This window comes from Cryptosporidium bovis, assembly GCF_009768925.1.
Source record: "Cryptosporidium bovis isolate 45015 chromosome Unknown contig_34, whole genome shotgun sequence".
NCBI lineage: Eukaryota > Apicomplexa > Conoidasida > Eucoccidiorida > Cryptosporidiidae > Cryptosporidium > Cryptosporidium bovis.
In genome coordinates this window covers 1-11,985 of record NW_027125038.1, presented here as the reverse complement: position 1 = coordinate 11,985, position 11,985 = coordinate 1, and the positions used below count along the sequence as shown (strand labels likewise).

Genomic DNA, 11,985 nt, shown 5'->3' with positions numbered 1-11,985 from the left:
GGATCCGGTTCTGGAGGTGGTGATGGCAGTGGCCAAGATCCAAATCAAGCTTCCACTTCTGGAGGTGAACAAGATCCAAACCAAAGTTCCAGTTCTGGAGGTGTTGGAGGATTTTCTGAGAGCCAAACTCATAATCAAATAGATCCGTCTTTAAGAGAACAGTACAATAAACTCGTTCAAAATAAAGGAAAACGTAAATGGATAAATAAACTTTCAAAAGGTCTCAAAAATTTGTTCTAATATTATTAAATGGCAGAATAAAGTATCAAAATATTGAGTCATGTGTGCTATTTAAGCTTATCTAAATATAGCAAAATAAATCTGATTGATTCAACATAATATTCTCTCCTTATAATACAGCTATTTCTGATGGTAATAGAATTCTCTTTAATTGATTGATTTTATTTTTTACTTCAAATGGTCATTCTTACTTTATCCATCATATTCTTATTAATCTTTTCGATTTACAATGACTTTTATTTTATTTACTAAAATATTGTTATTAAAAAGAACATTTTTTTAAGTATATTGTATTTAATGAATATCCTATGTTTTATTTCGGCTAATTTTTAGTATAAAATTCTTGATTGTTTAAATAATCATACGAATAATGTAAAATTACATATTTCTTTTTATTTAATATGTTCGTTGTAATAAAATATATAGAATAGCTAAATCTAAACCATTTTTTCATAAATTATAAATAAGCATACGAATATTGTACAATAATCTTGCAAATATATTGCAAGTAATATGCATTTTTTAAATACTAATCAAATCTGGTCTAAAATCAAGTAAAGAACAATCAAAAACAGATGTTGATCAGCAGCATGAAGCTTTTTCTGAAGTAGAATTTTTTTATTTCACTAGCGATGAATCTGATGAAAATGGCAAAGATTCTCAAGGATCTACGAATCCTTTAAATAATGAACATACTTATGTGAATCTAGTGTGGTTAAATGACGGATATAAAAATCAGAACAAATGACCTAGTGCATTTTCTGGTTCTATAGACTGAATTGAATACGATAAACATGAATGAGAAATTGTTGCAAACCCAAATGAAGAAGTTCACGAAAATATTCTAAATTATGGGGGTAACAAATAATCCTCCTGATACTACTAAGCAGTAATGAGGATGTGAGTGTTAATAAATCTAAATCAAAATTATTTAAAAGAATTAGAAAATCTGCTGAGAATAATGAGAAAAAATAATCTTAAACCAAATAGATAAGATAGTCATCATTATCAATATCCAGAGAATAGTATATACAACCCCACTAACTCTACTAGTTATAATGATAACAATAATGTTAATTAGCCTAAGACACCAAATAAGAACAATCAAAATGAGAATAGAAAATAAATAAGACCACTTAAAAAAAATCGAAGCATTTCTATATCCAAAAATAAATAAATAAATTGAATCAAAAATTAATAAGTAAATTAATCTTAAATGAATTGAATATTATTTATGTTATAATTTACATATAGATTTTTGTATTAACAAAAAACCAAATTCAAGTTAAACAATTTAAGTTAAGATTAAGGTACAAAAATTCAGGTTATATATTTAATCATTTAAATAAAGTATATAATAACACAAATCTTTTATTCTTTAGTCAAGTAAATAATAGTACTATACAAATTTACTCTTTTGTGCACTTAATTATTTCAAAATAATAGGATTATGTCTTAATTTATTTAATTTGAACGGTAGTCATAGACTCATTTATAAATAACGTTTATAATTACGGTTCATAATTTAATTTTGTCCGAAAATACAGTTATTTTCTTTTTGTATACATAAGATGTGACACTTGAGGCCTTTCAAACACCGAACATCTATCACAAAACACTACATGTAGAAATAAATATAATTTACACAAAAGTCATTTTGTTACAACTTTTGTATTTAATTACTTTACGGGCCGGTGATTCAGGGTACATCTAATCTAGTGTTGATAAATCCTAAAAACATCAGAATCGCTTATTTCTGTGTAAGATTAAATATTAATCATCAGAATTCAATCATAGTTGTTATTTACTTAATTGATTGTTTTTTTGATACTTATATTTCTTTTTCAAATATATTATGTATCGTTAGTTTAAAAAACTTCAATCTGATTTATTGGATTAATTACAAATATCAAATTAATACAACAATTCATGTCAACAGAATAACACTACTACATAAGTCTGACAAATTAAATCATAATAATAATAAAAAGAAATATTAATATTATTTGAGTGTATTGTAAGATATATCAGTTTTAATTTATAATAACATATATATGTTAATAGGTTTTGGTTTAAATTGGAATAATTATTGAAGTTAGAAAATAAATCGTTGAAAATCTTGAATATGGTAAAATTAGGTGTTAAATATTGTAACACTAATACACATGAATGAGAATTTTCTTGTTTTCTTCAACAAAAAAGAACACAAGTATTTGGTTAGTGATCCTATTTTTTCTATGGACATACGTAAAAAGTGAAGCAGAATTTTTTCTCAATATATAAATGCTGATTAAATTCAACATTTATATATTGAGATTAATAAATAAAAACAGACAGTAATAAGTTAATTTCAATACCAATACTATCAGTTTTGGTGGTTCTCTCTTGTGGATGATACTTTTTTCTCATAAAATGGAAAATAAATCCATTATACTCAACATTACGGCAACATATTTACTTTTCACTCCTATTCGATATATTTCAAAGACAGCTAATAATTCATATAAGTATCTTTTCATTTTTCTTTATATACGCTTATTTTATTGTGCTAAGAAATCACATCACAATAATATTATCATTTTTTAAAATAGAATTTAAATTTTAACACTAGTCCACATCTAACTGTTTCTCTTAAATCCCTTTTATTATGAAATATAAATGAAACATTTCTTTCATTGAATACTAATTAAAATACATATTTTCAACATAATAACTTTCAACTGCATATATGTAGGTAATATTGTGTATACTAAAAACAGTTATTAATATATTCACAAACTGAAGCATACAAATTTAAAATTGTTACTTTCATCAAACTGAATCTAAAGATATATAAAACTAGATATTTATTCCATCATATTTAATTAATTAATATTTGTATGAAAGGAAAAAAACTTTACGTTAAATTATTTGTGTTTTTCATAAATGTGCCAAAAATTTATTATATATATTCTAATATATACAGTAATATGATATTTATTTATTATATTCATACAGATATATTAAGGATTTTCTCTCCACTATTTCTGTCATTTTTAGACATATTGATGAATGGCACCAAAAGTCTGCCTTTTTTAAATCATAACCATTATAAACGGTGAAAAAATATGCAATACATTGTATATTTCTAGTATGTCCACAGTATATTACAATTTGTGTTATTTCTTTCTTTAAAGAAATATTTGTATGTATTTCTTATTATCTTTAATATTATCAACCTTTCTTATTCAGTAAATACTAATGGTGGGAATAAGCTCACTCTAAATAATCAAAAACTATCTAATCAGCAACTTTTAAATGATAAAGTACAAATTGAAACAAATGTAGAAGAAACTATTAAATTCCTCATTCGTAGTATAATCACTATCAACCAGGAAGTTTCAAGTCTACATGACTTTAATGTTCAAACTATTCAGGCTATTTTATCATCAAAGAATGACTCAACATTAAAGGATAAAATTATTACTTCACCTAGTAATATTTTTGAAATTAATAACTACGGTAAAAAGTATCAAGATTACTTAAAGATTCCAATAATTATAATAAACAAAAAATTATATGTTTTGACGTTAACCTTAATGATAAACTAAGTGACCTACAACTAAATCCACCAATTTTGGGTAGTCAAATGCCTGATGAAAAGCCTATTATCAAAAGAATAATCCCTCCTAATATAACTATTGATCTAAAATCTCCTGAAAACAAATATAATCTTCTAGTCCAAAAAAATAAATGCAAAATTGAAAAAGAACGATTTAAAAAACTTAACCTGATTCAAAAGCAACAAATTAATAAATTAAATCAACAAATATCTCAATTAAATGATGCATTAAATACTATTCAAAAATATTATCCAACTGATAATGGAATAATAATTGATGATTTAAACAAGGAAATTGTTAAAAACAAACAACTTATTAAATTCTTAGAAGATGAAAATAAAATATTATCTCAAGAAGCAAATGAAAATAGAATTGAAATACTTTTTTTAATTGATAAACTAAAAATAAATAAACGACTCTTAAATGATTTAAGTAAAAAATTAGATGATAATGGAAAACTTATAGATGTTCTAGTCACTCAAAAAAACCTTCTTATTGAAAAATTCAAGAATCAACAAAAACTCATTTTTGAACCTTCAAAAATACGGAAAGTTCCTGTATGGTCTTTAGATTACAGTAAATACGGACACAGGGGAAGACTTAAGGGGGGATTAAATCCAACAAAAGCAAAGAAACACAAAAATAATGATAATGAAAAAAATAAAAACCCTAGTCAAGGAACCAGTTTAGGGTCTACTGGTGGTAATTATCAAAATCCAAATCAAGGGGACAGTTCAGAAGGCAATGATGGTAATGACCAAGATCCTAATCTAGGGTCTAGTTCAGAAGGTGATGATGGTAATGATCAAGACCCTAATCAAGGATCTAATTCCGAAGGTTATGATGATAATGATCAAGACCCTAATCAAGGAGACAGTTCAGAAGGCAATGATGGTAATGACCAAGATATAAATCAACAATCCACTTCTAAAAGTGATTCTAATGTCAAAGATCTAATTAAACAAACAAATACTAAAAGTGGTGGTAAAGCCAAAGATCCAAGTGGGCGAACGAATCTTAAAACTGATGGTAAAGCCAAAGATCCAAGTAAACAAGCAAATACTAAAAGTGGTGGTAAAGCCAAAGATCAAAGTAAACAAACGAATCCTAAAACTGATGGTAAAGCCAAAGATCAAGATTCAAATGAAAAATTTACCTCTGCATCTACTGCTAGTAATAACCAAGATACAACTCAAAACCAAAATAGAAAACGTAGAAGATCTAAAAGATCCAGAAAAAGAAATCATACTAAACAGAACAATTCTAGTAATCCATTGCATGCTTCTGCTATACAAACACAAACTAATAATGATGCTCAAACACAAACTACTAACGATGCTCAAACACAAACTAATAATTATGCACAAACACAAACTAACATTGATTCTCAAACACAAACCTCTACCAGTGCCGAAGACTCTGAAGAAGGTAAAATAATTATTGTTAAACCAAAAACTACCCCAAGTACTAGTGAAAATGTAAAAACTAGTGATGCTACTGAAACTGAAGAATCTGAAACCGAGCAAGATAACGAAACAAAACCAACTGATGAATCTGAGACAAAGCAAGATAGTGAACCAAAACCAACTGAGGAGGAGTCCGAAGAAATTAGAAGAAGAGAAGAACTTTTAAAAGAACTTCATCTTAAAATGGGTGGGATTTTTGGAAATCCGGATGATATGGATCCTGATAGGGAAAAAAATTACTTAAAGCTATTCGATCAACTGGAGAAACACATAAGCCTCAGTCTTATCCACAAGCAGATCCTGAATCAGAACCAGTAAAAAAATTATTAAGGGGTTATGACCCAGAAAAAGGAGAAGTTGTAGACAAATTGAGTTTAATGTTAATTGAACTTAAAAATAAAATGAAATCTGGTTTTAAAAAAAATCGTGATCAAGACCAAGACCAAGACCAAGACCCAAATCAAGGATCGAGTTCAGGATCTGGTGGTAAAAGTGGTCAAGACCAAGACCCAAATCAAGGATCTAGTTCTGGAGATGGTAATGACAAAGATCCAAACCAAGGATCGGGTTCCAGTTCTGGAGGTGATCATGATCCAAGACAAGGATCTAGTTCTGGTGGTGAACAAGATCCAAATCAAGGATCAGGTTCCGGTTCTGGAGGTGATCATGATTACAGAAAACCTGATTCTGGTGACAAAAAGAAATATCATAATTATTACAAAATATTTAACCAAATTTTATTATTTTTCTCAGAGTTTTTTCCTCTATACAGATAATCAATTACTGATTAATGTGAGCGTCTTATCTAGTCAAATTTAATTCTACTTCAAAGAGTAAACCTATTCTATTAAGTGATTCACGACTAAGTTTACCCTAGACATATCTTTCTTCCGAAAATCTGAATCGATTGATTTGGGTAGTTGCAATCCTATTTCCAAAATCAAATTTATTTTCTATAAATTTTCCACTTATATAGTTAAAACTATTAACTTTTTCAATTTAGCTATACAAATAGGTATACCTTGTGTTTGCTCGATAGATCCATCATTATTTCGTTGTAGTTTTTTCACTAAGGTTAGTTTGAAAGAATACGAGTTGATTTAATGGTAAAAACGAATACTTTATTATTAAAAGAGATTCTGATTACCATCCGACAAACTACAAACCCAACAAGAATAGAAAAAATGATTTTAAATAAGCATTAGATGAAATCAGAAGTCAATCCTATTCCTACTATTAACACTACTATTACTATTGTTGCATTCAGTTTTACTGCTATAAATGTCTGAATATTTACAAATAACAACAATAAGTATTCGTGTTTTTTATCAGTTTATTAAATATGTATTTGTCAATGTGATAAAAAATTTATGTATAATCAATAAAATACAAGATAAATTAAAAAATGAAAAAAAAAACAAAATACGGAATTGTAACATAACTTTTTTTTTGAAAAAATACTACATTTATAATTAATCATAAATTACAAATCTATTAAATATAACAATAGATTAGTATTGATAATTCGAACTGTAAAGAAATTATGTGTGTATTTGTTTATATTTAAACAGATAAATATTTTATGATTTCATGATATTTGATTAGTTAATGTCACGTTGATTTTTTTTCTCTTTAAAGACCTATAAATAATATATATTTACTAATTCACATTTTGGGTTTCAAATTGCAAATTGATTATTCCACTACTATTATAAGGTAATGAAGAAAAGGTAAATTTTGTAGTTTATCCAATATATTGTTGTTTATTTACCATTTGAAGTGACGAATGTTGATTTTTTTTTATCGCTCGAAAAAAAATATTATCCTTGTTATAATAAACAGCCGTTTATTTTTATATATATTTATTATTTTATAAATTATAATACTAAAATTGTAACCGAAGGAGTACCACATATAGTGGTCACATGTAAACACATTAGTAATATAACATGAGGATAGCGGAAACCAGTAAAGACTGCGAGAATCATATTTGAAAAAGATAATATAAATGCAATACAACCTTACCAAATTCAACAAGACTAAAGTTTGAAAGAAAGAGACAAAAAAAATCAAATTTGTTAATCCGAATAATTCAACAATCTACTGGATCTAGATATTCTTTTGAAGTACTCTTCAGAGAGCAAGGTAAGTTCACTTTCAAGTAACCAACATTGTAACTTCAATAAGTAACAGTCAAGTTTTTCTTTGTTAGTGTATTCCAATCCAGAAATACAATATTTTTCGTATTCAATGACTTTGCTTGTATATTCATTCTCATAATGTGTTATAATCCTCCTTAAGTAAGATTTTTCAATCATTAAAAATTCTTTTTCGTCAAGAAAAGCCTCCTGACGGCCAACAAAACCATCAGAATTAAAAAATCTTGACTGAACTGACACAATGTTCGTTTCAAAAGCAAAACAGTCCCTTTTTTTACTATTTATTTGTTCCCTAAGTATATCAGCTTTAGTTTCAAGTAAGTCGATAAGATAAAGTGTATCGCCACATTTTGAACCATCATGATATTCGTGGTTGTGATCACATTTCAATTTATAAAATATCGACAAAAAATAAGAATATTCTTTTGTCATCCCTCTTACAAGTGTATACTGCGGTAAACTTTTATAACAATATAGTGCCCTACTTGTATTTGAGTAAATAATGCTTTCATCTGGTCTGAATTTTGACAGAGGATCTAGGTCTAACGGAAACACATCAAATAATCTAGGAACGTTTTCCGTAATATTGTATGAAGAGTATCGTTCCGAAGTTTCAGTCATTTGAACCTCTAATGACAATAGTGAAATATTACATGTGTATAGTGATAGTTTTGTGTATCTAGCAAATAAGTATACAGGAATCAAGAATGTTAAAGTGAGTTTTGCCTTAAACATCATCCAAATATTATCACTTTCCCTCTACGTCAATACTATATGTGATTAAAATATAAATAATGGAAATATTACCTAACAATTTGTTATTTAATGTACTAATCTAAATATAAAAAATAGTTATAAGTTGGTTAATTTTCATTTGAGCTTTATCTTTGTTCTCATAAAAATCAACTCCCAACTAAGAATAATTATTAATTGTGAAAAGAAATATATATATATAGTATATTTACTGATTATTTATAAATATTTAGTTGCAATTGGTATATCATTGTCTTAGGTACCGGTAGATGCGTTACCGCATAAAAAATAAAATTTAAGTGAATTGAATATTCACAAAAGTTCAAATATACATTTGTACTTATTAAATGATAAGTGATTATTTAATATTTATGTTTAAACCCTTATTGAAATACTATTATTTCGATTATTATAGTGCTATCCTTTATTTTTTGTAAATCGTACTAATTTTTTGCATTGGACATAGAGTTATCTCTTATGTAAAACAACCACATTGTGACACGGTATTCTTCCACATCCGTTTATTTCCCTCTTCCTGTTTGTTTTGTTACTTTCTAAACTCCTGTCTAGATGTGGTAAATAATCGTCATGGACAACCCCGAAGGGTACCCACGGACGAGTGGCGGACATCCCTGCTCATTGTCAGTCACATTTGCATCAATATACAAGAATTAACACAACAAATAGTTAAATAGAAACAGGTGACATATTTGATACTGATACAAAAGATTAATCGAGTACATGTTAAATATACAATTATACACAAATCGCACTCATTCATACAGTAAAATAATCAGACTAGAACGTCTGTGTCATGTACATTGTAAACAAACCATAAAAGCTCTTTCCTGAAAAACATCGAACATTGTTATCTGTTGTTACTATACAACGAATAAAAAGGACAAACAATACCAAAAGTTTGTAATAGTGAGCCTTTGCAGATTGATTTTGAACATACAGAACATCAACGAAAAATAAAACAGAACAAGTAGAAGCTCTCCCAAAATACCATAAATTTAATAGTTTTGTTCTTCCTTTAGTTGTATTTATTGTGTTCATTCGAACGAACACCACTTCTCACTCCATAAATGTGTTATTAAGATTAACGTTCATTGTTTTGTAGTCAAACACGATATAAACACAAATCAATAAAACCCATTTTTCTTGTAATAAATCAATTTATTCCACAAAACATAATCATTATTCAAATAGCTATTTTCAAGGAAATTGTAGTACACATTTTTTCATCCAGAATATATTATTAGCTGGAACATGTATTATTTTATATAACCAATGAAAATTAATAGAAATTAATGTAACAAATCAATACTTTCTACATCTATAGATAATATAGCTGTATTATATTCCAAATATCCTTAAATTATGACTTGTTTTTTGCATACCCTAATCAATCAATCCAACAAAATCATAAAAATAAATGGAGAAATTAATACCCATTAATAAATACCCATTAAATGAATTCGTAATTTCGCAAATTACACTTTTAATTTCACACATAACTAATAAACAAAATCGTACATATATTCGTGTAAATCATTCATTCTTAGACAATAGAACCATAGCCATATCTATTTCGGTTATTTTTGGAAAAAAAGAACTTAAATATTATTTCCAACACATCATCCCTGTTACCTGCATATTTATTCTTTTTTTTATTTGTTAAGAGCTAATATGTAAAGTATAATTAAAAAAGGCAAAGAATTATTAATCTGGAATTACAAGTGGGAATGGTCCAGGTTTAGGTGTAGGCTTGCGTCTAGTATTGGGTTTTACATTGGATCCTCCCCTATGGCTTGTCATCTGAGGTAATGGTCGTGGTGATAACCCCCCACATTTATCACTTTCATTTGGTAATTCCACTCCAAATTTTTGTGTATTAAACATACCACAATCAGGTTGATCCACGTTGTCGTAATAAGACACTGGTCTTTTATTACCGTCGGATGAGTCACAATCAATAATACTGTCCCTATTCGGAGATGGTTTTGGATCGAGACCACCACCATGTCCAAATTTATTCGCTGCATCACAAAGAGGAATCAAACCTTGACAATTGGTACTTGTAACACTCCGATCTGGGGGTGAAATATTAGGTCCACACTCCTCGCCATCATCCCCATCATCCCCATCTCCAGTACAACAAAACCTCAAATAGGGACGACCCCCTCCACTAGCAGTTAACCTTATAAGAGACAATTCGTAATACTCAAACCGAAATAAATAAAAAACAGAGACTAACATAATAAGTTTAAACATTTCGACTCGAATAGAGATCGGTTTTGAATAATCTTCCAATTAATTGAGAAATAAAACGAATGTATGTCGTGCATATGTACATAAAATGTTAATTAACAAGTCAAATAATTAATTAATTTCCATCTTCAATCTAGATACAAGATAATTGTTTTTTACTAGAATTAAAACTCAGGGCAAAAAATATAAAGTCTTCGCTATGACCGCCTAAAGTATCTGCACTTCCTGGGACCGCAAATATACTACAAGTAATTTAGTTAATTATATCCTAAAACAGATATTAACACGTAAATAAAGTAGACAAAACGATACAAGTATCAAATACATTATTAATATATTTACAAGTGCAAAATAACTGTGTCTTATAATTAAGTCTAGGTGTCTCGTTTGAAACAAAAGAAAACATCACTTATATTTCTCTTTTCATTGAATGTTAATCTTTTTTTGATTTTAGAATAAAACATATTATTTGTCGTTTGTGTTCATCTGTACATACTAAACAGTGAGTGTTTTCAAATTTTCAATGTTGATAAATAGAGAAATGGTATTGTATTGATAAAGCATTTCACTATTAACCATCTCCATAACTTCAATTGTAATAGTGGGAGCAAATCAATTAACGACCAGATTATTCTCTTTCTTCTGAATTGAAAAAAAATTAAAATAGCTTCGACTTGCGGTTAAATCTTGTCTTTTTATCACGTAAACATCATATAATTGCAATCAAGAAAAAATAACGCCTTGACGATTTAGACACCATAAATTTGTAATCCGTGTTTTCACTCTATGCTTAGACAGTTACATTTGATTTCCTTGTGAAAAAAATGTTGTCTGAATAACCTTCAATCAATCGTTTGAATACATGTAATGAAAAATATTAAAAATACATATTTATAATCAATTCCACTGACCTCACTCTTCGAAAACAACATAGTCCTGTGTTATATACAAATCACATTACATTTTAGCGATAAAATTAGTCCCATCAGGAATATTTAATATCAGTTATGCTTTTTTTTAATGAATAATCCCACCTTTTCAATTACTCATAGAAACAATATTAATCAACCAATTGGTGTAAATCTACCATTAAATTGAAAAAAAAATAAATGACTATTTAACAAAAATTATCTATTTTAAAACTTATTTTCACTCTTCAAGTAAATCGGAAGTAACTATTATTGAATAAATAAATAACAATTTATCCACTTCGAATATTATGTATACAATATATTAGACTAAGAAAGAAAACTTGCCGTTCTAATTATCGTCTAAATATTCTTTCATTCGGATTCGCAATTTAAAAAAAATCAATATCATTGATTGATGCATATATTCAAAATGGTTAATTTTACGGTATGTTTAATTTCGCCATTTTATTTTCTAACATTATCTCAACATTTATTAATAACAAATAGTATAAATGAATTATTCCACAAGCAAACAAGGAAAGTGTTAACATGAAACTTATGATAACTATTAAGTTTTGCT

General features: G+C 27.6%; 4 protein-coding genes across 4 annotated transcripts; 2 read left to right on the top strand and 2 right to left on the bottom strand.

The window, feature by feature from the left end:
* Nucleotides 1-18: 18 nt before the first annotated feature.
* FG379_002488 (uncharacterized protein) lies at nt 19-988 on the top strand (the record flags this gene model as incomplete). The annotated part of the gene is made up of 2 exons (XM_067327818.1): nt 19-193; nt 801-988. Coding segments are annotated over 2 exons (363 nt in total), but the record flags the coding sequence as incomplete, so codon positions are not given.
* A 2,299-nt stretch (nt 989-3,287) lies between these two features.
* Nucleotides 3,288-6,084, top strand: FG379_002487 (uncharacterized protein; the record flags this gene model as incomplete). The annotated part of the gene is made up of 4 exons (XM_067327817.1): nt 3,288-3,303; nt 3,472-3,741; nt 3,768-5,588; nt 5,618-6,084. 4 exons carry the CDS (start codon nt 3,288-3,290, stop codon nt 6,082-6,084), a joined length of 2,574 nt encoding a protein of 857 aa, XP_067182641.1.
* A 1,302-nt stretch (nt 6,085-7,386) lies between these two features.
* FG379_002486 (uncharacterized protein) lies at nt 7,387-8,202 on the bottom strand (the record flags this gene model as incomplete). Its single annotated transcript, XM_067327816.1, has 1 exon — nt 7,387-8,202. The coding sequence occupies one exon, from the start codon at nt 8,200-8,202 to the stop codon at nt 7,387-7,389; it is 816 nt and encodes a 271-aa protein (XP_067182640.1).
* Nucleotides 8,203-9,945: 1,743 nt separating this feature from the next.
* Nucleotides 9,946-10,497, bottom strand: FG379_002485 (uncharacterized protein; the record flags this gene model as incomplete). Its single annotated transcript, XM_067327815.1, has 1 exon — nt 9,946-10,497. One exon carries the CDS (start codon nt 10,495-10,497, stop codon nt 9,946-9,948), a length of 552 nt encoding a protein of 183 aa, XP_067182639.1.
* Between the last annotated feature and the right edge of the window lie 1,488 nt (nt 10,498-11,985).